Source organism: Zeus faber (genome assembly GCF_960531495.2).
Source record: "Zeus faber genome assembly, chromosome: 3".
Classification (NCBI taxonomy): domain Eukaryota; kingdom Metazoa; phylum Chordata; class Actinopteri; order Zeiformes; family Zeidae; genus Zeus; species Zeus faber.
Window position 1 is genome coordinate 17,138,166 of NC_137190.1, and position 24,574 is coordinate 17,162,739.

The 24,574-nt window shown below is 43.1% G+C and overlaps 1 protein-coding gene across 1 annotated transcript in view; it reads left to right on the plus strand.

The window, feature by feature from the left end:
- Nucleotides 1-24,574, plus strand: part of spon1a (spondin 1a) — a gene marked incomplete at both ends in the record, with an annotated part of 79,610 nt that overhangs the window by 19,392 nt on the left and 35,644 nt on the right. The window contains one exon of the mRNA XM_079997836.1: nucleotides 630-778. Coding sequence (XP_079853962.1) covers nucleotides 630-778 — 149 coding nt within the window. The remainder of the gene's footprint in view (nucleotides 1-629; nucleotides 779-24,574) is intronic.

Sequence of the window (24,574 nt, forward strand, 5' to 3'; positions counted from 1 at the left end):
GTTTTCCACAGTACCCTTCACACCAAAAAAAAATTTTTTGGCTCTTTTTCACCTCAACTGCTCAAAAACAGCCTCTTGTCATTGAACAAAGAGTCTCATATAATCTGTGGCGACGTAACGGAGCCTAGGGGAGGAATGGGGATTGCAATATAATGTTCCAATAAAAAAGCAATGTATCCTTATAGACCTCCTTGACCTTGGGAAGTTAATGAAACGAGACAGCGCTTCCTGGAAAAGGGTCCTGTCGGTAGTAAAAACTCATTCTGATATTTCCTGACTGTCGCACCGTAGACCTGCTGAGGGAGCAGCGCAGCGATCCACGTGGTTTAAATCGATATTTTCAAAATAGCAATTGATATTGATGAGCGAACGCAGCAATAAATGGAACATGGAGCCAATGCAACGGATGCATTTTCTTGATTTTTTTGATAGAAAGTGGCTGAAATCCACCATCTAATCTCTCACGCCCCATTGTATCGCATCAACCGCCGGGCAGTTCTACAATTGAGACTTAGTCTGAAGCTCATTGCATGTCCTTATTAATCCTTGTTTGATTTAGGCAACTGCAAACCCAAAATAAGGAGGGTGGGTTTGCTAGATACTATGTTGTGTTGTCTAACCCCCCACAGGTCGTGCAAACCACTGGTCCGCTATCATCGGATCGTCCCATTCTAAAAACTACGTGCTGTGGGAGTACGGCGGCTACGCCAGTGAAGGGGTCAAACAGGTGGCCGAGTTGGGCTCCCCCGTCAAGATGGAGGAGGAGATCCGGCAGAAGGTAGGGTGCACGTACCGGGAGAAAATTGAAAGAATGGATATGGAGCATTCTAGATATATTCTCGACAATCTTTTGAATGAAAACCTTCCTGAATGATATGGGCCTCGTCCGGAACAGCAGACTACGCGCTACATGTGCGTACGTTCGGCGAGTGTACGTATGAGCATGTGAGTAAAAAGAACGTTTTTTCGGGCGTACTACCTCATATCATATCGTCATATAGCGTATTGCATGGTGTAGTCCTGCCCATAGGCTTCCCAGGGTAGTGTGCAGTGTTTGAATACTACAATATTTCATCGGATGTACTATGTCCTGGTACTTGGTTGGTTTTGAACATACTCAACACTAATTTGACTTACTAAATAGCATGTTTAGCACCACTCAAGAGGTGGCACTGGGTAATATTTTGACCCTGCTGCGGTAGACAATTCTTAAAATGTAGTGAGGAAACAATGACATATCAAGACCAAGGTGTTAAAACAATGACTGTACGGTGAAAACCATACTGGTATACCTGAAAATGTGTCCAGATCCCCCAGGTCTGCCTTCTCTGCAGTAGTGAGAATAGGGGAGGAATCGGGCTGCATCACACCGCATGGGTCCGAGGAAGCTGCCAAGCATTTAGCACCATGAAAGATGTTCCTCCATGGTGTAGACAGCAGAGGGAATGGCTTTGATATAAAGTGACAGTGTCTGAATTTATCAGTGCTTCGAAGCATTTACATGGTTTCCTTTCCTGCCTCTACACACACATTTACAATCGCAAAAGCATCGGCTGTAGCCATATCCAGAGCTTACTGGAATGCGATAACCGGTAAAGCCTTCGCAGAATAAACAAGGAAGGCGGAGACAAGGAAGACAGCATGGAAGAAATAAAAACACGTATCGACATTTGTGAATTGTGTACCTCAGCATCTGGGCAAATTGCGGCCGATAGCTCCCTCAGAGGACACACACACACACACACACACACACACACACACACACACACACACACACACACACACACACACACACACACACACACGCACACACAGACACACACACACACACACACACACATATACAATTGTTATATTGTTGGTATACTTATGCTTTTATCTATCTATTATTTATTTTCCCTCCCTGCTCTGCGGGCGACTGCGTTGCGGGTGCCGCCATGGGGGTGCCACGGTGCGGGCAGCCGGTTTATTCTGGAAACACAGGGGTACTTATCTTTTTTTGCGTACCCGGCCCATGAAGATTTTGTGCACTGCGGCCCGGTCCGTACTCGAGAGTGACGTAAAAGTTGCATGAATTCCGATTTGGCAGTTCAGACTGAGGTCGCGTTGCAAAAAAATTGGACCTGAATCCCATTTAGGACCATAAATGAGAGTGGCCCAATTCCAAATCGAAAAGATCAGATTCCATGGGATTTGTGCTGTTCACACTGTCATGAAAATAAACAGATCTGAGTCATATATGAGCAAAAAAAAAACAAAAAAAACTGCCACTTCGGTGGCAGTGTGAATATAGCCTAAGTGTATCCTGAAGAGATGGACCTTTCAACTTAAAACAGATGGATAGTGAATCTGGTATGGAGGTCGAGTCATCCTGACTGTAGTGGGAAGCTCATTCCACCAGCTGGAGTGCTCGGGATGAGAGGAAACGAATCGGAAAAATAACCATTGACTCTTCATCATGGCTTTGCTGCTAGACGGCATAGAAAAGGTCGAACTACTGAGTGATGGACCGTTGTTCTTAGATACAGAGGGGCAGGTTCCGTGCACTGCCGCGGTACAAGTACTTGAGTAGGGATGGGATGGTATAGCCTGGATGGGTTGAGGTGAGCTACCGTCGTGTGTTGTTGGACTGCGGGGAGAAGGACCATGAGAGCCCTGGGTGACGCCGGTGTTGATCCTTTGTGATTCTGGAGAGAGGTCCCGTAAATCTGAGCCGTCGGCCATGTCGGACTCTTAACCTCGAAAGTGCGGCGCCTGAAACGCGGCCCAAAATAGACAAATGTGTCGAATGCAGTGGAGATAAAGACCGCTTGGTTAAATTGTAAAGATAGGCTGACACAGTGGCCCAGGAAAATAATAATCATACAGCTGATGAATACAAACCCTAAGTGGTCCGTCTTGGACGAGCTGCTCTTTCGATAAATACCACAGGAACGTACTAAGTGTATGTTTGTATTTGTGCAAGTACGTTTCTGTGTGTGTTTAGCTATAACCAACGTTGTGATCTCTTCAAGACCGATGGGCACCCTGTGGCTGGCCTTTATAGGAGCTGTGAATCACAAACATGGATTCTGTCTCGCCCGGGCTGACAGCCATCCATTGTATTCTCTTTTACACCCATCACACCGAGCACAACACACACTCTTGCCCCGTCCTTGGAGGTAAGTGAGCCCATCTGTGAAGGAGCCTCTCTCTTTTGAGCAGCGGAGCACTTTGTGGTAAATGCTGACACAAACAGAAAACTGATTTGCTTTTGTGTCAGGTGCAGCATCAGTGGGGGGGAACGACTGGCGATGAATGCAAAATTGATATTCATAGCCGGGCTCCTCTCCAGCCAAGCCGCGCACTGATCTCAGTGTTCATATAAAGTTTGATTTGCTGAGCAAAGCAGGCGCGCAGGACACAGGCATGTGGGCCGTGCGCACATGCAAGCCCACTCACACAGCGTCCGCACCCTGCGACGCCGTTGCAGAGCGTGATGGCTTCATTTCCTATCGGAATTTGCCCCCCGCCCTCAGCGCGGGGAAAGAGCGTGCCATCTGTCTTACTGACTTTGCCACTAATTATGCCACTAATGTCCGAGTGAAAACTGCTTACTGTGGCTTGTTTGTAGGAAACAAAAACGTTGTAATATTTAGGGGCGTCACAAATCTCCAAATCCACGATTCAATTTGACTTTCTATGTCCATGTCACGATTCGATTTTAGATTTCAACTTTCAACTTTCAGATTTCAACGGCGATGCCATTGTTAGACTATCGAGTCTTGATTTTTTTTTTTTTTTTTTTTTTTTCAAAAAAAAACTTGTTTCCAAATAAGTAACTTTTATTTGAATATTAAAAATGATAAATAATTCCAAAATTATGGGAATATTTAAACAGCACACCTAAACAGTTAAGAGCTTTAGAAAAACTAGACTTTAGAATAATAAACAATAAGTTACTTATTTCACTACTTCTAAGTTACTCCCCAAATTATCACAGAAAAACGGATGCTATTTTAGCCAGAGGGGAACGCTGGTACTAAAAGGCAAATTACTACATGCAGCGCCGATCAGACCGATCTTTTCTCCAAACAAAGCAAATACAAACTGTAGATGTATTTAATTTACTCAGTTTCCTGCTGCTGCGGAGTACTGTATATCGCAGATCCGTCCACCATGTTGGACAATATTACACACAAAAATATGAGCAGAATCTCAAACCTGATAGTGATTTCAAAGTTCGGAATCGAACGCTCATTTCGGTCGATTATCTTGTTGAGTGATTGCTAATTGAACATGCAGATATTTATTTTACTAGCTTCATTTAATTTTTACCTTTAACATTATTTTCACACACCTTTTCTGCTTTCTTTTCACCGAGCTGCAAATATGTTATACAATGGGCCGGTTGCGGCTGTCTTCTCCGCCGAGCATGATTCGGCTGAAGTAGGGCTGTGACAATAACTGCATTACCACAGTGGTAATGAGCTCATTACTGTCATCACCACAAATAATATATACATATATTTTTTTTGTATTTCATTTTTTTTTCTGGGGAAACTAACAGGAGGATATGAAATATAAAAACAATAACCATTGTTATCATCATTGACTGTCTTCCATTCTTTGTTCAAGGACTCCTGGAGAAACCGCTCCTGCTCGTCACTTGAGCTTTAACGCGCCGCGCGTGAAGGGGAGGAACAGTCCATAAAACATATGGGGAATTTATTTTGTGTGTGTCCGATTGTTATTATTTCTAGGGCTGTACCGGACGCAGAATTTTGTCAGTCAAATCGGATTCGCTGTTCAATGCGAATAAGAGCGGGGCACATTTCTCGACGATCGGAGCGCACGGAGAGCTGTGTCCGCGTCGATTCACACACAAAAATATATCTCTATGATCCCCCTTATTTATAATTCCTCATTGAAATGTTATCCCCGCACATTTCTGTAAGCTTCTATCTGTTTTATCCTGTTATTGTAATGCACACTGACTGCGGTTCACCACCCCCCATCAGTAGACCGCAGTGCCGTGGTTGTATGTTGCTTTTCACCGCTGTAAGAAAAAACATCATACCTTCACAGCCCTAGGCTGGAGCTGTTCTCTCAATACTGGATCAGTTTAAAAGATTCTGATGCCCAGCACCCGGGTTGATTCTGAATGATCAAAAAATGAAGTTTAGTATTAAAAGAGAGTCAGTGTTTTCCTTTAATCCTACTGAAGTATGCTGCGACTGAAGCAGAGGCAGGCCTCTGCATGGCCCGCTCATTGCGGTGCTGTCCTGGAGGAAATAAAACTATGATTACATCCAAGAGTGAAATCGGCGCCTTCGCTCCTCATGAAAAACAGTCATGATGTTCTAGCGCTTGTCAAATTTAAAGGCACTGACTGAGAATGACAAGTGACTACTGCCACAATGCCACTGAGCAGTGAAAATGTTGTCGATGAGATTAGAAATTGATCAGATTTCCCAACGCATTAGTACTAGGAAAGTCATCGCTGCAGGCGTCCATGATCCCCTGCCCTACATGTGATGCGCAACAGGTGTTTGTGGTCAGGGCAGCTTAGTAAGGTGAATGTTGAGGTAGTGGGAAACCGGTGTCTCTGTTTCATTTGTAAATAGAAATGTACTTATCTTGGGATTTGTCCGCGTAGGGAAGCAGCCTGGGTCCATTGCGGTACCCCCTCCCCGTCTAAGGTGATTTGTATATGCAGTCAACCATTACAGAAGCTCAGTGTGTCCCTAATGAGAAGTTTAATGAGACTCTCTCCATGGACCAGAGACCAAGGCCAAAGCCTCAGACAGATTATGAAATCCCATATTTCCTCTCACAGCATGGGGTGTTTTTCATTACTGCGCAGGATTTGACGCTTCTAGAATACACTATTATGGTTCGCCCCACAGCGGAGCTGTAGAGCAGTGACAGGAACCACACAGTGCATTGCAAAATGAAATGAAAGTAGATCATTGTTGCACAACACAGAGTCACAGAGTCCATTATTCATGTAGTATCTCAGAGTCACAATGTGTTTTTGAACACTATGCCCCTGCTTACGGTTACCTGTTGGCCCATACAAAATAGAGATACAACCAAATGGTTCATATGTTTTCATTCCATTCCCCTGGTTGGTCTTTCCACCATCGGAGAAGGCTCCCCAAAATATGAACCCCATATAGGCTAATGCCACTGCCGTTCGGCTGACAAGATATTCTGTTCAATTCTGTGTTCAAAATAGTGATTCATAAGGTTGTGTCCTTGAATTTATGAAGTGAGAAAAACAAAGTTTAAGTAGGTGTAGTGAAATATATAGTCGAGTGAATTTAGAGAGGAGTGGCTCATGAAATTGGGTCAGGTTATACGGAGGTTGTAGTTTAAATAGGGTTTGGAGGCCTAGTGGTTTGTAGATTTCCTCTTGAGTGCCCGAGAGCTAAACCCCCTCCTTGCAATAGAAGATAATGAAGCACACAGAGGGTATACCGCTCTCTACCTTCTGACACTAAATGAGGCCATGTGCTGATTATTTGCCCGGATGGTTTTCAGTATTCATGCATGCTATAGATGGAAACTGGATTGATCAGTAGTTTGTATTTTTACATACTTTGATATGTGAGTTTTCCACACAACGTGAGACAATTATCAGAGTTTCAAAGGGGCCAAATCCTATGCTTCACAAAGCTGGAGTTTATGACAGAACTGCTATCCAGCAAGCGCTTGTTTCCATGGGGAACGCACAAAGAAGCATTACCTGGTATAAGGGGTACTAAAGTTGGACCCCTGAGAACAATTGAAATGGAAATCATCTGAATAGTCACCTTTCACCTTATTTCCTACATCCAGATGGGTTTAATGTTTGGAGAAAACCAATTGACACCTTGAACCCCATTGTCTGGATATCCATAATGGTATGGGCAGCCATCTTTTGGAAGTCATTGGTTCTGATAATTGCTCCAGGTGGATCATATAACAGTGTTCCCTCATGGTGTTCCCATATCCTGGGATGATTCCGATACCAAACAAATTCACAAGTAGTTTCATGAACACCAGGAGGCAGGAAATTGGAAGTGGTGCAATGGTGCAGTACCCCACTACACACAGTTCAGGCCTTCTCTGACAGCATTCCAAGAAGGATTGCAGTTGTTTTGGCCCTGTTCTTGGTCATTGATATGAATATATTGTGTAGTAAGTGTTTCCATTTCCATCATTCTGTCCACCCCTGTCACTAATAAGTGATCCTTGAAGCAATTTATCTGTGCAGCAATACAATACTAGGATAAATACAAATAAACATGAAAGCAGTTGTCTGACTGTTTGACTAATCAATACCTCATGAAGTTAAATTGTGTGTGCTAGGTGGAATTTAACAAATACATGTAATTTCCCAAGAAGAGGTTTAGGAACCAAAGCTGTGTTCTTCTAGCCATCTCACATCAATCATCAATAATGTTCTGGAAAACACAATCAATAATAATTTTTTATTCTATTTTATAGTGTATAATGTATTATATAGTATCTCATGTTTTATGAGCAAATAAATACTTAGACCTCCTCTAATTTTCTCCTGTGGCCTGGAGCCTCTACAGCAGGGCTGTAGAAGCTATAGAGGGATTCTGATCTAAAACCACAGATTGGCATTCTCCTTCCGTCCAAACAAATACAACTTTCATAAAAGCAATCACTGGTCATGCATTGCTAGGATATATAACAAAAACAAAAATCAACACACATTTTTGTGGTACAAAATGTTGATAACTCTACACACAGACTTTTTGATTCATAGCTTCACAATCAATACATTTAGACTGCACTGGATAATCACCACTGTGATGCTTAGAGCTTGGATGCTTTAAAAGCGGCTGGGGTGGTACTTTATTGTTAATATGCCACATATTTTGTTGTTTGTTTGTTGATATTTGTTTGGTATATATATATGGTATATATATTTGGTACATATAATGGTATTATGGAGGCTTGGGGGCCGGATGCACTCTGCCCCGCAGGTCGTACACTGCAGACACCTGGCGTAGACCTTTTGTTGGACGGTTGGGGTCAGCTTGGCCACAGTGGGATAGCAATTAACTGTGAAGGGGCTTCCCGGATGGTGGGGTTCTGACCCCAGCCCCGTCACCCAACCTGGCCAAACAACCATGCCCCGTGCCAAACCGCAGATTAGCGGACAGAGAATCTATTTCCTAGGTCCGTGCCAGCCCTGTGTCACCTTCTCTTTGCCGTAGCGCTCTCAACTCGCTGGGGCTTTTGTTTTTCAGAGCAACTATCTGCATGAAAAGTGGTTGTTTAAGAGAAGATAATGGGTGAGATAGTTGTTCAATCTCACTTGGCAGTTTTATGGGTTTTCTGTTCAAATGCCCGGTAGACATGCCCGGTAGGAAACATAGCACTCAGAAAACTCACTGCCTCCCTCAGAGCCGTGGATTATTATTATTATTATGATTGGCCAGTGGTGCTTTAAGCAAACACATTTGGAAATGCAAGGGAGTTTTGTGGGCCGATTTCCTTTTGGTGTGTTTTTGGTTTTTGAGTTTTTTGTACGTGTCCAAGTGTGTATCTATTGTTATGTGCACATGAACAATGTTTGTAGTAAGCATATGCACCAGTTCTTTCCTGACTATGATGAAAACGCCAAAGAATTACGGAAGGCTTTGTATTTTTATGATTCTGGACTTGGATTTTTGCATTGATGTTTTTTTAAGAAGTACAAAATATGGTGTTTCAAAGAGTTTTCTTTGAAAATATACTACATAGCTTTGTAATCTCTTCTTGTTTGCAATGCCTGTAAAGTATGTTTGCACGTGCTAATCGGTCAATCTGTTTTCCTTGTGTGTGCGAGTCCGATGTGTGTTTTGGGGGCGGTTGTTCTACATGTGTGTGTGACCAGCATGTAGGGGATCTGTGGTGCAGTTTGTTGGCTCAAGAATAATAACCACAGACGCAGACATAGGACTAAAAAAAAAGTGGATTATTCTGGAATCTTAGACATCTTGGCTAAAGAAAGCCTTAATAAAGCAACTCCCCTGTCCAAAGATGCTAAAGTGGAATGCAGGAGCAGTAGCGGGCAGAAAGCAGAACCAGAGGGGCCCGGCTCACCCTGTCTTGTAGATATACAATGTAATTCTAGCTCTGAATCTTTCTTCCCTTGTTCAATTCACAGGGTTACTTCGGGGCATTTTCCGTCTAAACATTTGATTGGCTCTCGTAACTAATTGTGAATGTTGTGTTGATCAGCGAGTGCCGACTTTAAACTACGAACAAAGGAACTGAGCCTCAAAGAGCAGGTTTTTAATCCAGAGACTTCTATGTTGCACCATATACCATATGTGTCTTTTAACCACGATTTACTGGGCTCTTGCTCCGTTCGCCCACAGGGACCAACAGTCTTTGAATTGGCTTTGTGAAAGAGATATGTTATGATTTACTCGATCCTACCCCCTGTTCTTTTTGTTTGGATTCAAACCAATACTGGCTTGGATTCATATTTTTTTAGTACTTGTATATCAATTTATAAATAATTTATGATGTCATGAGTGGTTGGTGCTTATAGTCGAGAGATGAGCTTAATATCTTCCCAAAAGCGCACTTTTCCAAAGGTGTACACATAAACTCTTATCTCTTATGCAATACCTTTACTGACAGATTTCCTGCTAAGACCCTATGAGGTGAGCGAGCACTGAACAAGCAGCAGATCAGCATCGCACTCTGGGATTAAAATTCAGGGCCCGGATTCAGTTCTCTTTTTCTTTTGCCTTTTTTTTTCTGGTAAAATTTCATAAGATCAAGGCCCGCTAAATACAATACACCTGAATGATGAAGTAATGTGATGTTTTATTCATGAGGTCACCTTGCTAAATCGAAACGGTCGGCGGAGACGGCCGTGCCTGGTATGTTTTCCCTACTGTATGTAAATGAGACCTCGGTCCCATTCACTGCAATCTCCATATCATTTTGGCTGAAAGGCTCGGCTCGCACAGAAAGAGTCGGTAGGAATCCATTAACATATTAAACCATAATAAGGAATTAACTAAAATCCCCCACACACACACACACACACACACACACACACACACACACACACACACACACACACACACACACACACACATTCATACATAGTTACTCATGATACTCTGACCAACTGTAAAGTTTTGTATGAATGTGATGTATTGCATGATGGGTGGTATAACGGATTAAACCAACACATGTTATCACTATTTGTGTCATTTCTATCAGTCTAGGACGGATGGGAACACACAGTTATTGCAGATATCTATCTCGTTGACATTTTACTTTGGTACTGAAACAGGCTTTTCTAGTCCTAATCATTTCGGTTTCCATATTGTTTTTTGCTGCAACATGCTTGCATTTCTTATTGTGAAATGTGTTAAAAGGCTCATTACTTTTGGGTGCAATGCCATGCCAACAACTAATGATGATCACTTCTCTGTGGACCTATTTGTTTTTTCCCCCATCTGCAGTAACGGATAACAAAAAACGAAAAGTGAAGATAGAAATAGCTTTATTTCAGAGCTCCATTGTGTTCACTGTGTTCTTATAATGGTACCATACACTGTGTGGTAGTTTCGCCTACCACCCGCCACCCAAGTGGCGTTTTCAGGGACCTCAGAAGATGGGGTTGTAGACACCAGTTTATTGTAGAGAGAGGACTAGTAGGAATTAGTCCAGGAGCAGATAGAGATTTGCCATGACGCGGGCTCCTCTCTTGAGTGAGTGTGGGGATGGGGGTTTTACCTGATGCTCGTTAGACCAACCAACTAGCAACAGGTATGGAGCTACCCTGATCCTGCATCCACCAATTACATAGATCCAGATCAGGTGCGGCTGCTCAAATCACACCACACACAGGTTTAAATTTTTGTGGTACAATCACTGTTTTCTTGAGTATGACCTATATTGATGATTTTCCTATTTCTTTTGTAAAATATTCAATGTGTCAGCTAAAAGCAGGCAGCAGCTAATAGCAGCACAACTTATTTTTTCCTGTTCTTTATTTTTCCATTTTTTGTTGTGATAATAAAAGAGCTTCTCTTTTATTGTAAATGTGGCGTTGTGGTATTGCCTTTGAAGTCGTGTGTTTTCCATATTTTAACCTTGTCCTAGGATGCAGCGTGTGATTCCCTAATCCGGCCCATCAGCAAGTCTACCCACCACAACAAGACGAAGGCCAAAAAAATTCTTCAAAGGACGACCATTGGAAAAACAGACTGGGCGATACTTTGTACAGAATATTCCACTTCATCAAATCAGCCTGAGTGAAGTTTCTCCTCTGTAGGCTCTTGTTAGGGGTTACCTCACTCTATGTCCTTATTCAATGTTTTGGCAAGGATCCAATCTACTGTCTCTCTTTGAAATTACATGTATGAGAATATAAGCGGAAATCTGTAAGCTTCCATGTCTGGCTTTAATTAGACTATGGGCTCATCCCCGAGTTCAGTGGAAAAATGGTTCCTTGGATACCTGCAGCGGGCAGTCTCCAGACCACCGCACACGCCCCCAGCACAGTATATCCAGACTTAATGAACACTGACCTCCTTAAAGAAACAAAGGATCCAGAAGTTGGAATGAGAGAGAGGGGGAAATGAAGCGGCCTGGAGTGGGTTAGATAGTTTGAACTGGGTCATCAAAGGCAGTTACCTCAATTCATCTCTAATAATATCCTGCACCCCGGGCTCCGGTCTGCCGGAGCGGCTTGTACCACGGCGGCCAGTGGGGTGGCGTGATAAATGAGTGTGCCAGACGCTGCTGCAGCATCCACGCTGCGCTACAAGCTTTTAGATATTTCCACTGCGGACAATTCACAGTCAGCAAATCGATTGACGTCTCTCCCTGCCAGAGAAGTAAGAGAGCTGTTACTAAACTCATCAGCCTTAAGCACAAGTGATTCCTTTGTCACTGTGTAGAATGCACTGTGATCTACAACTGAAGGCATTCTGTGACACAATTCACATATCCCACATACTGTATACTCTACAGTATGTATACATCAAATTAATTTACTTTAAATAATTAATTACTGTAAATTATTAATTACATTTCCCCACTTTGATTAATCTTTTAATTAACACAAATAAATGAAAAATAACATTTACACAACTGCCACTACTCATATCAGCATGGGCCCGTCATCGTCCCAGTCGTGGTCTACGTAGAGAGGGACCCACTCAAGTGCTATGGCATAGATTGATTTTGGCAGACAATTGGATTTGCCAAATTCCAGCTGATGAGGTTACACAACACAGAAATAAAACAGAAAAACTTTAACTGGAAAACTATGAGAATCATCGCTTCGTAACTACCAAACAGATTCTCCAACCACCCAGTCCCTTCAAACTGCCCGTGTCCTGCATTGCCCGTCATCTCAATGGCCAGGGCTTCCAGCTTGTTGAGGGCCTTGGCTGCCACGATCGTCAGGACTGTTAGCACTGGCCGCATGCCTCCTGCTCAGTGTAGTGGACTCCACGGCTGTATTGTATAAGGCTGGTACGCTAAGGGCGTTCAGGGACAGAGTTCCTATTGGATATCTCCCCTATCTCATATGGTGACAATCCTGTGGAGGGGTTAGTGCGGCTGCGTATATCGGTTAGCAGTAATGGTAGACACGTCACCCAGTCCATGCCCGTGTCCTCCATTGCCTTAGCCAGTTTCTTTTTTAAAGTACAATTAGCGCGTTCTACCATTCCTCTGCTCAGGGTGGTAGACGCAGTGTGTTTTGAGATTAACATGTAGGTAGGCCGCTAATTGTTTGAGGGCCCCATTCATGAAATGTGGGCCATTATCTAAGGAGATTTTCCTGGGAATCCCCCACCTGGGAATGATTTCTGTAATCAGTGCTTTAGCTACTTCTGCCACATCGGCCTTACTTACCGTCAGGAAAACTTCATCCATTTTGAAAATAAGTCAATCACTACGAGGCAATGTTGCTTACCTCGGCATAGGTTGAGGGCATCATTAGGCAGTTGGATGGTGCATCCGGGACTGTTGTCGTGGATGGCGCCGTTCGTTGATTGCGAGCAATTTTTTTAATGGTACAAATTAAACATTTTTTACAAAAATTTTTAGTCATTTGTAAGTACCCCTCCTGTTATGGCCCAATGCTTCTGAATTTCACTCACCATTCCCCCCCGTTTGACACGAGGTCTTTCCCATGTGTCAATTTTGCATAATAAGGGTACAAACATTTTGGGAGGAAGGGCTTACCATTTTGCCCCTCCCATATCCCGTTGACCCGGGTGCCATTTTTCTTCCATGTGGCTTGCTCTTGTGTCCCTGCGTTTTATTTGAATTCTTTTCATTCTTGGTTTTACCACGAGGGGATAGTTTCTACAACCTGCGCTTGCACTGTGTGTGGTTGTTTTTTACGTGCTGCATTTTTTGCCACTCTGTCGGCCTGGTCATTCCTTTGGGCAATTGGATCAGTTGTCCTGGTGTGCACCATGCATTTGCATATGGCCAATTGTTCGGCAAAGCGATGGCTTCAAGGAGAGCTTGACCTGTTATTTGATTACTATTGGGTTACCATCTGATTTCAAAAAGCCCCGTAACTTCCCCAGGGCAACAAAGTCGTGAATGACCCAGAAGGCGTATTGGCTGTCGGTGTAGATCAGGGGTGCCCACACTTTTTTGGCTTGTTGTAACTTTTAAAATGACCAGCTCAAAATGATCTACCTGCTTTAAAAAATGCTAAATATATTTATTTATATATATATACTGTGTATACTTATAAATACAATATATGTTGCCGTACCTTGCATCACTGTATGAACCCTTACGGCACAATACAATTAAATTCATTCATGGTCATTGCCTTACTCTGATGACTTGCACTGAATGGAGAAAGCCAGGGTTGCATAACCCGGACAGTAGCTGCTGGTAGCCAGCCTCAAGCAGGCTTTCAAATGATCGTCAGCCATGGTGGAATGGTTTTTGACTTAATAATCTTCATGTGGGAAAAGGCTGACTCGCATAAATAAGTAGAGCCGAATAATGCAGTCAAGGAAGTCGCACATTTTCTCATGTTTGGGTACTTTTCCTCTGGGAGTAAGTACCAAAACTGTCCATGAGCCCTGGACTTTAGCTGAATGTCAGCTTGTAGTGTCAACATCTCATTCTCCACTGCAGACAAATCCAGGTGAAACAGTGTTGCAATTTTTGATGCGAGTGAATCAACCTCAATATCTTCCCTAAATGGGTAGCACATACATGTAGCGATTAGCTCGAGAATAGCAAAATCTTGAAACTGTTTTGTCAAAGTCTGAAAGACAATTTTCAATCTGCTCTGTGTAGTGCGCACTGTCAAGTTGCACACACGCCTTCCCTTGAGCTCTGAGGCAAGGTTTTGAAAGTTCCGCAAATCATGGCGCTGCAGCTTTGAGGACAGAAGTTGCATTTTTTTCGTTTAAAAGCATTAACTAAACTGATCATGTTGACCACGGTTTTGTCTTTTCCTTGTAGCTCTAAATTTAGCCCATTCAACTTGGTGGTCAGATGGGTTAAAAAAAAGAAAATAAATTGAATGCCGTGCCATCTACCTGCACTACCTCTGCGATCTACCAGTCGATCGCGATCGATGTATTGGGCACCCATGGTGTAGACAGTAAGAGAGTGTCTTGCCGACATGGTGCAGGCTGGAGTCAGCTCATACAGTTCTGCCTGTTGGGCAGAGAAGTGAGATGGGAGTGTGTTTGATTCTACCAGGCTGTTATCATGGACTATCGCATAGCCTGCTTCCGCCTTCCCCGTGTCTGGATTTCAGGAGGCCGAGCCATCCACATACCAGATGTGATCTCTGTTGAGGAGGGGTGTTTCCAGTAAGTCCGTCCGGGGCGTTGTCTGTTCTGATATCACTGCCGCACAGTCATGTGGTTCTCCGTCCTCCTCTGTAGGCAGGAGAGTGGCTGGATTTAACTCAGTTCAGGGTTCTAGGGTGATATAAAGAAGTGAAAGTACTGTATGTAAGAATAGTGAAGCTGTCTGGCCGGATGCAGATGGGCTGTTTTTTGCTGAAGTAGTATGGTTGCTACCGCATGCGGAACTAATAGCCGCAGAGGGCTGTAAGCCACAAGGCTAGCAGATGCTGTGACTGACGCTGCTGTAGCGGCAACCATGCACTCAGGTAGAGCCTGAGTGCATGGTTGCCGAGTGAGTGCATCCAATCGTTGAGAGTAATAGGCCACCGGCCTTAATTTGCCTCCATGGGGTTACATATGGACCGCTGACATAAACCCTCCCTTCACATCCACAGTCATAGTGTATGGTTGCCCTGGGTTTGGTAAACCCTTTTTCAGGTCCTCAAATGCCACGCCCGCGTTATCAGTCCATTTTACTTCGTCCTGGCTCCTCAGGTCATGACTGTGGGCCATGTACGGAAGGAGCTGTGTCAGTCGTGCATAGTCAGTTTTCCAGCTCCTGCAGTAGCCTGTGCACCCTAAAAATTACACCAACTGTTTCTTAGTGCGGGGGTGAGGTATTTTTAGTATCGCCTATACCCTCTCGGGGCCTATTTTCTTCGCGTTCTCTGAGAGGCCGAGGCCGTCACCTCTGTTCAGCTATTTGAAATTTTGACTTGCTTACTTTGTTGCCATTTTTTGGAAGATAATTTAGCAATAATACAGTGTCTGCCTTGCAGGCTTTTTGGTTAGTGGAGCATATTAATAAATCATTGACATATTGGATTAGTGTGCTGTTTGCTTGAACGTGAGACCATCGAGGTTTTGGCCTAATGCCACACTGAATACTGCAGGGGACTCTGCGTACCCCAGGTGTAACGTTTACATTGAAATGAGAACGCAAACCACTGCTGAGACATCTCTTCCACCGGTATACTAAAGAACGCGTTTGCCAAATCAATCACAGAGATTCGGGACCACCAGCGTGCGGCAATGAACAGCCTCATTTAGCCCTTTTAGGTCTTACATGAAGAAGTGGGGCATGTTATCACAATTCCTCCTTCTAACAGTGAGTCAAAAAGGGGTGCGATGCCAATCTCGCCTCCCTTTTCAATGGGTATTGTGGTTTGCATGGCCTGTATGAAGATTTTGGATGTATCTGTAGTGAGGAAGCTCCAACCAATAGGCCTGCATCGTGTTTGTCCTGAGCCCACAGCTGCTCTGGCACCGAGGCCAGGAGCATCTCGTGAACCTCTGTCAACACGCACTGTAGGGGCCCCGTGGCGGAGGCATTATCCTGTTTACTTGGCACAAGGTGCATGGTTCAGCGGGCGAGAAACACCCAGTTTATAGGTACTCGGGAGGCCCGGCTCCTGGTTGACTACGAGGGTCCTCCCGGGGCCGTGGCCTCCTAATTCCCCGTTCTGTCCAGCCAATCCGTTCACCTCCCCAGATTCTCCCAATTCTGATCAGGGTCTTTTTCGTAACGACACGTGCGCATGCTTCCTGGTACATCGAAAAACTTTAACTCTTCCTTATCCAATCCTACACTTGCCGTTACCCGTGTCGCATCCCAATAGAGATATTTAGCCCAATCCAGGGTTGTCTCTTTTCCTTCCTCAAACCATTTACGCTTCATCTTGGGGTCTGCTTTGGAAGCTAAAAATGCTGTCACATGTAAATCTTCTGCGGCATCTTATTACGACATACCCTATGGGCATGTCGAACTCTGTCGACCAGACATTGGACCATCCATTTCTAAATCCCAGGAAGAATACAATAAGGGAGGCCCCGAGCCACATTTGGCCATCTGATAAGAGGCCCTCAGCACATGTAACCCTGCCCCGTTACATACAACCAAAATAGCTAATGCACACATTAAGTCTCAACCACACGGATTTATGGGGCAAACCACAGACTGTATGGACGAGTGTTTCACTCGCCGGCCCTCACCCTCTCCCTCCCTGTCCTCCATGGTAACGGGGACGGTGAAAGGCTCCACTGTCTTGGTCCCTCCGGCCCTGATGATGCAAGTAGTTTTCCTGTTCAGGGCCAAGACGGGCGTCAGTTCAGACAGCCGTATGACAGAATGCCCTGCCCTGGAATCAACCACATACTTTAAATTTTGTTCCCATTACCAAGAGTGTGATTACGGGCAGCTCGGCAACTCAACCATGGGCATTTGGACAGTGATTCGGGCGCCTGGGTCATCCATCCATCAGTCATCTAGTATCTCCGGCCTGTATGGCTTCTAGTCAGGTCGGGTTCGTGGACGCAGGTGTAGGACGGGGCCGGGGACGGCGGTGTTGTCATCAATGGCGGATACAGCACCGGAGCGTTGGGTATAGTGGGCAGCATGTCGGCAATACTCCCAGCGGGGGCATCTATACTTAGGTCAACTTTGGATAACTGGCCTGAGCCAGGGATATTTTACTCTGCAGATTTATTCACACATTTCTTCTCTGTTATCGCTTCTTTCTCCCACATACCAAAAATACTCCAATTAGGGCGTTGCTTCTTGCGCCCTTTAACCTTATAATATTCCTCTAGCTTCGTTCGCAACTGGTCAATTTTTCCCAGAAGCCCAATTGTAATACCACTGTCCCACTATGTTTATCTCCATAATTTTTTATCCATCCATTTAGCCAAACCTTTTAGCCATTTCGTGTCCCAGACACAGAAACCTTCACTAAGTCCCAGATGTATATTCAATTGTTGTACTCTCACCTTTCCACACGTAGTTTGTTCATGGATCTCGTAACCTAGAGTCTGTCCGATCGGCTTGACTCAGCCACCTGCTTCTCCTCCCATTTTGATTACGTCACAGGCGAGTTTAGGCTTCCCTGATCCCAGACCAAGGCTGTATGGTTCAACCTGTAAAGGAGATTGGGTCAGATATCTGGAGTTAGAGATCCTGTTTATGACACCAAAGAATTGTCGTGGAAATTACAGCCACTCAGGTGGTGGTCGAAGAGTTGGGTGAGATAGTTCAGGTTAAACAGAAAACACAACAACTGTCACTTAGTCTAAGTTAATTGTATAGAAGATCGATCAGCGGGAAGCACTTTACATATCACACAGAGTAACAAAGATCAATTCCCCCGAACCAACTTGTTGGGGGGCTTATATCAACTACGTCACATGGACCGTGATTTCGAAGAGGGAACATTGCATAGATCATAGCATATAGATCACAGAGACAGAAACCAGAGGGTGTAGCCTGGCTTCCGGTCCAGATGGTATGGTGGGGTGCGATAGACAAGTGAAAGGCAACTTCTCCTTTGGTCACAAGGCGGTTTCAACAGTTTCAACTGTTTCAAATGTGACCAGCCCTACAACATGGCAAGGTCAGCAGTACAAAATGTTGCTCTTCTTAGTAAAGCAGACATGGGGTTACAAGCGGGCATAGGGTTAGTTCAGTATTTTCCGTTACATCTGTTTTACAAATTAGCTTCGATAAATATAAAACCTTAAATAATTGTCACACAGTAGTAATGTTGATTAAAAATGTGATCCCCCGGCGGCGGGGGATAGGCTTGGGGGTGGTTTGCTAAAGACCTACAGGTGTAATGTAACTGAGCTTCTTGTTTGAATGTAATTTGTATATAGCCTTAAGAAGACTGAATTCTCAAAATCTCCCTGAGCATGTGCACCATGTTTGGCAGGTCCTACAAAGACTTCTAAGGCACAAACTCTGTCAAGGTTGAAAAGTGTGAGCTCCGGTCACTACAGTCTCCTTTATTGGCTTAACTGTGTCCAGCGGCTCTATTCAGATGGATCCTGAGGAAGTTGAAGGAGTCTTTAATTGGCTCCGACCCACATCTGGCAAGCTGCTTCAATGTTTCTGGGCCTTGGCCAACTTCTATCAGCGTTTTATCAGGAACTACAGCTCCTTGGCTGCCCCAGCTCTTTGCTCTTATTAAGGGGTCCTACCCCCATTAATCCTGGTCTACCAAGACCCCAGACTATAAATGTGCAGGTTCAGGTTCAGAATGTCCATTTGCACCATGTCCAGTGCACAGTGTAGACTTTGTAGTGGTTAGAGATTACAAACTAGGTGTACAGTATGTGTATATTTATGTACCTTCTTACCTAGTAGATGTCTGTGGATCTCTTTGAATAATGTTTTCTTCAAAAACTTGTGACCACATCGAGTCAAGTCCACTTGACTGTGCGAGTGAGTGATGCATTCAAGATCTAGCGAGGCGTCGGAAAAATAGAAGCTGCGATATGGTTATTACTCACAGAAATTCCACAACGTTTTTCGTATTTCATGGAAATGCAACCTATTGAAAATTTTGTCCAAGTAAAGAAGCACCCCTAAAATGATGTAAGTTCGATTACCTTTGTAAACCTCAGTAAATACATCACTTCAAACATGTGGCAGCCAATGGTACAGAGCAGAGAAACAACTGTTCCTTTGCTCTCCACAGCACTCTCGGGCCAGCAGTGCGCAGCAGGGATGAGGCCCCCAAGAGCTGACGCGGCGGGTCTTTCTAAAATGCCAATTTGAACTGAAACTCACTCTCCACCCAACCCGAGCCGGCCTGGCCCCCATCCCCACAAAATGAGAGCGATTAAAGGAAGAATCCCTTGATTCGCTCCAAACGTCCCCACATATAATCACAGAGCGCAGATTCGGGACCTCGGAACCTCTGAAACCTGTAATACGTACCTTACATGACTGAACTGAACCGTGTGTATTGCTGCCTCCAGCTATATTTATTATGATTATTATTAATACATTTATATTTATGCATATATATATACAAAGTATATAAAATAAGATAATAAAATAAGGTACAATAATAATAATCCAATATATAATGAAATACACTAATCTGTATTAATGTTTTTGAATGCAAAATCAAAGAAAGCATATATATATATATATAAATCCAGAAATAAATGCAACAATCCACAAATCTGCATTGAGATTTTTAAATGCCAAAAACCGAGAAACAAATATCTCCCTCCTTCCATTGTGTTATGTAAACCATTTTACTCATAAACATAGCATAATTTATATGTGATAAAATATATTTTAATATGTTTTGATTTTGGCACTTGGAACTTTAAAACGCTTTTAAACATGCATTTAAATGTATGATTCATGTTCAGATCGCTTTGCTTTTTTTATTGGTGATTTCTGCCACACTTGTTCCGTCGGTGGGACCCTTACCTTAAAATTCTTCATGTCAGGGAAAAGGATAAAATTTGAACACAGGATTCTTTACTCACTGACAACCACTTCCTTGAGTCCCATTGAAATGTGACGACAAGCAATGCTTTGATTAGAGCATTACAACAAGGAAAAAGCCTCTAGATGCGTCTCTGCCTCCCAGGCAGAAAACGTCTGCCTGGGAAAAAGGCCTCTTTATTCTTAATGATTTTACCATCCAGGGGAATACTTTGACTGTAATCTGTAAGGCAGAATGACTTATTATATCATCTCTACAGGCTGTTCAGAATGCAAATAGTGCAGTGAAGGCTTCCCAAAAGCGAATCAGGCCATGAAACATTAATTGGCATTGCTTTACCATATGTACAGTATATGTTTGTTTATATGTTTGTATTCATATATGCCTTTTCACCTCCAAACTGCCACATTTTTGATGGACTTGATGAGACTCTAAAGGGTGAATACAGTACCTCCCTCATACAAGATATGAATTTCCATCACAATTCTGATCGTCATCAACGGGAATGAATGAAGGTAAACTTGTTGGACGTGTGCCATATGAGGTGAATGAGCATGTAAACACACACCCCACATACACATTCACATACAGGTCTAATGTAAACATTAGTGACAAAAGTTAAAACGTTGGGCATCAGGCGAATCAAGCCTTGCGGTGCAAATCAAATAAAAATGAAACGAGGTCACATCCAGTGTCAGGACACTCTGCACACTTCTCCATAATTCCGAAATAAATTCCCTCAATCTTGATGGGTTGAATAAATATTGAATGTATTTCCATGTTAATTGGCCCTAATGGTCTTTTTTAGCATCTAGTGGTGGTTAGTCTCTCAGCTGCAGCTGGAAGTAGCAGAATGCTGAAATAACTACAGATGTCTCCTGTTGTTGTGGGGGAGAGTTTCCTCCCTCAAGTCATTTCCACGCCAGCGTTGAGCTGTGACGAGACATTTTCCTTCTCTCCGAGCTGTAGTTATTTAAAAAAGATCCTGTTGAATATCACGCCCCTGTCAAACCGCCTTCATTGAAAGAAGAGAAACTGATGAAGTGTCTTGGGAAACTGGCGTTCTTCATCATTTTCAATAATCTTAAGCCAGAGGAATCTATGTTGAAATAGATGGATCACTAATAGCAGGTTCATTGCCGAGTCGTTCTTCAAAATTGAAATTGTTGTCATGGTTATCATTTCATTCTTTCAAATAGATGTTGAGTGTCAGAGAGAGCGTCAAATCTCTGAGTCTGAACATCTGCCACCAAGCTATTGTACGCAGCCAGAGAAGAGCTTTGACATTTTCCATTTCATGCCTATTGGTTATTCGGACTGTTCTCTGATATGACAGTTACATCCTGATCTCGTGTAAGTTATTAGTAAAATCATAGGATGGTGGTCTGCTCTTAATATGGCCCTTGGAATATACGTTGGATCTACTCTACATATTTACCAATGAAATATAATTGAAGCATTCATTTTTGTTGAAAACCATGACTCCAGATCACAACTTTTTTCCACGCATCCATGCCTTTATTTTTACCCACTTTTCCTGGTCGGGGTTATTGGAGCCCGTCCCAGATGTCAATGGACCTAAGGCCCCTGCCTAAGACACCCTGACTGGAATGGCATTGCATCGCAGGGTCACACACATTCACACCGAGTCACCAATTTGCTTAACCGGCACACTTGTGCACTGACCTTTATAAGGATACTGCCAAACCAAATTCGAAACTTTTTTTTAACCATTTTACTGACACGGGCATGTGATTATACTGTGATACTACCAAATAACTACTGCTGATTCACGATCGACTGCTGATCTTGGCGGACTTGGCCTCCATTCTCCATCCATCAGCCCTCACCGCATCCTTGAAAGCACACAGACTCCAACTTCCTCCCACTCATATCCATAATAAATCATTACAGAAGTCAGTGGAGCAAGCAGGCAATATTAAAATATATTAACACAGTGACTTCATTCCTAACCACTTCTTATTTGTAATGATGCTGATTTAAATGTCGTCTCTTGCCTAACAGGAATTTGAAATGCTAAATCAAGCATCACAAATTAAGGTTCAATGCGCTTGTCAAGACTAGAAGGGAATTATTCATCGAGTATGAATCTGTTCCTTCCGCGGTTAGTGTGTATGCGTGTGTGTGTGTGTCATCAACACTCAATGTCTTGGCGCTTGAAACTATTCTGCAGGGAACCTTTGAAAAGAAACAATTTTGCTGTAGTGATGAAGTCAAGAAATTAAATAAATATCTAATTGAAAGCAGAACAACCGTTTTTACAGTGAGTCAAGAAACGAATCGATGCTCTTTATTGAAGTTATTCATTGTACAGTATATGCAGATCAGGTTATTTTTCAAGGGACTAAGCCATGTTGACTGTGCAGCCTCTTTGGAACAGTCATGTGGCCTTAACAAATGACCGAGGTATTAAACCTCTTGATACCATCTTGAATGTCTTAAGCCTGTGCATGTTTTGCACAAGCTTGTGCACATTTTATAAGTAATAACAACTACATTTTTATGAACACTACATTTACACTATATTTATCCATTCAGCAGTTTTCAAGAGATTATCAATAGCTACGTTTGTCCCTAGTAGTTAAACAAATAGTATGTCACTCTTCTGACAGTAGTGGTGTGTTCCAGTATATCCAGTATATCCAGTATATATATATTGTTGGGTATGAGAAGTCGTAATTGGACTAAGGGACCTGCAAAGTTCGAGGAGGGGCTAAGCTGGAGTTTGGAACTAGACCATTGACATTGGGCACTTCAGTGTACAACCCTGTGTGTCTCTTCATTTGATTCGAGCATACGGTCAGCAAAACGAGCACCATTTGTATTGAGAGATAGACACCTAATTGCACTCTGAGTTTGTCATAAATCTTTAGCTCTGTGTGGGTAATCCAATAACCTCTGATAACTTGAATTCGTAAAGCGTCAACTGTTCTTTGTTTCAAGGGATATTTCTTACGGCTTTATATCAACATCTTCAAAATTGTTTGCAAGATATACAGTACCACCTCCCTGCTGCTATGACTGTTATGTGTTGTTTCTTGGCCAAGACACATGTGTCTTTGCATGTTCATCTTCTCAAAATACTCCCTGAGCATGTGCACCATGTCTGGCAGGTCCTACAAAGACCAAGTCACAAACTCTGTCAAGGTTGAAAAGTGTGATCTCCGGTCACTACAGTCTCCTTCATTGGCTACACTGTGTCCAGGGGCTCTATTCAGATGGATCCTTAGAAAGTTGAAGGAGTCCTTAATTGGCTCCGACCCACATCTGATAAGCTGCTTCAATGTTTCTGGCCCTTGGCCAACTTCTATCAGCGTTTTATCAGGAACTACAGCTCCTTGGCTGCCCCAGCTCATTGCTCTTATTAAGGGGTCCTACCCCCACTAATCCTGGTCTACCAAGACGGAGAAGATCTGTCTCACACTCAAGCGATATTTCACTTCTGCTCTGGTACCAGTCTTGGAACCCACAAGTTCAGAACCACTGATTTAAACTGGCCATAAAATCCTGGCATACATCCATGAGACCAATTGACTTATCTCCTGCCAAGCCTGCCTGGCCCTTTTCTTCACCCGCTTCCAGGTGAAAAAAAAACAGAAACAGAAAAATCAGGAAAAAAACCCCCAAAAACCCTGTGTATTTATGTTTTTTCTATGTGTATCTATATAGGTGTTTTTAGGAGCAGAACACCTACACAATACACAAACATCTAGGGGGTTGATGTTATGTCACGGAAGTTATATCCTGTTAAAAAAAATTAAAAATGTGTTTATTTTTTTATTAAGTTTACATTTTATCTAAATCAACTTGGTTCACTTGGTATAGTTTACAGTAATTAAAAAGGAAACGGATGTGAGATGAGATGAGATGATATATGAGACGATAACGAATGAAATTACTGCAAATTATTTGTTTCTCTTTAAAATCTGCGGTATTTGCACTTCAAACAATACTATTTGGCCCTCATTTGTTTATAAAGAAATCACACAAAAGGTTTTGCTAACTTGTGAAAATATAATTTGTTTATTTTCAGAAAAAAAAACCCCATTGCGGTTTCCAATTTCAATCGAGGAAAATCGTATAAAGAGACTTCTATTTTTCTACTTCTGGCTGTTCACACGGTTAATGTTTTGCCTGTCGGATTAGATCAGCCCCCATTGTGATCCGAGCGACCAGAGAGGTTCATTTACATGAAAAATTTGCATCACCATCGGGTAATGAACAAACGCCATCTGAAATGGACTGTGACAATGACTTTAGGCTGGGTTGAGCAGCCGATTCACAGCGTCTCTTTTCATGGTGCGTTGTTCTCTGAATTAAACTTTTTCTTGTACATGCAGATCACTTAAAACCAGGTCTACATCTGTACTTATAGTATTCCCACTGCTGCACTTATAGTCGTCAAACCTGAACGAGATTAAAATAAGGAGTGGGGCTGTACCCGACTCAGAA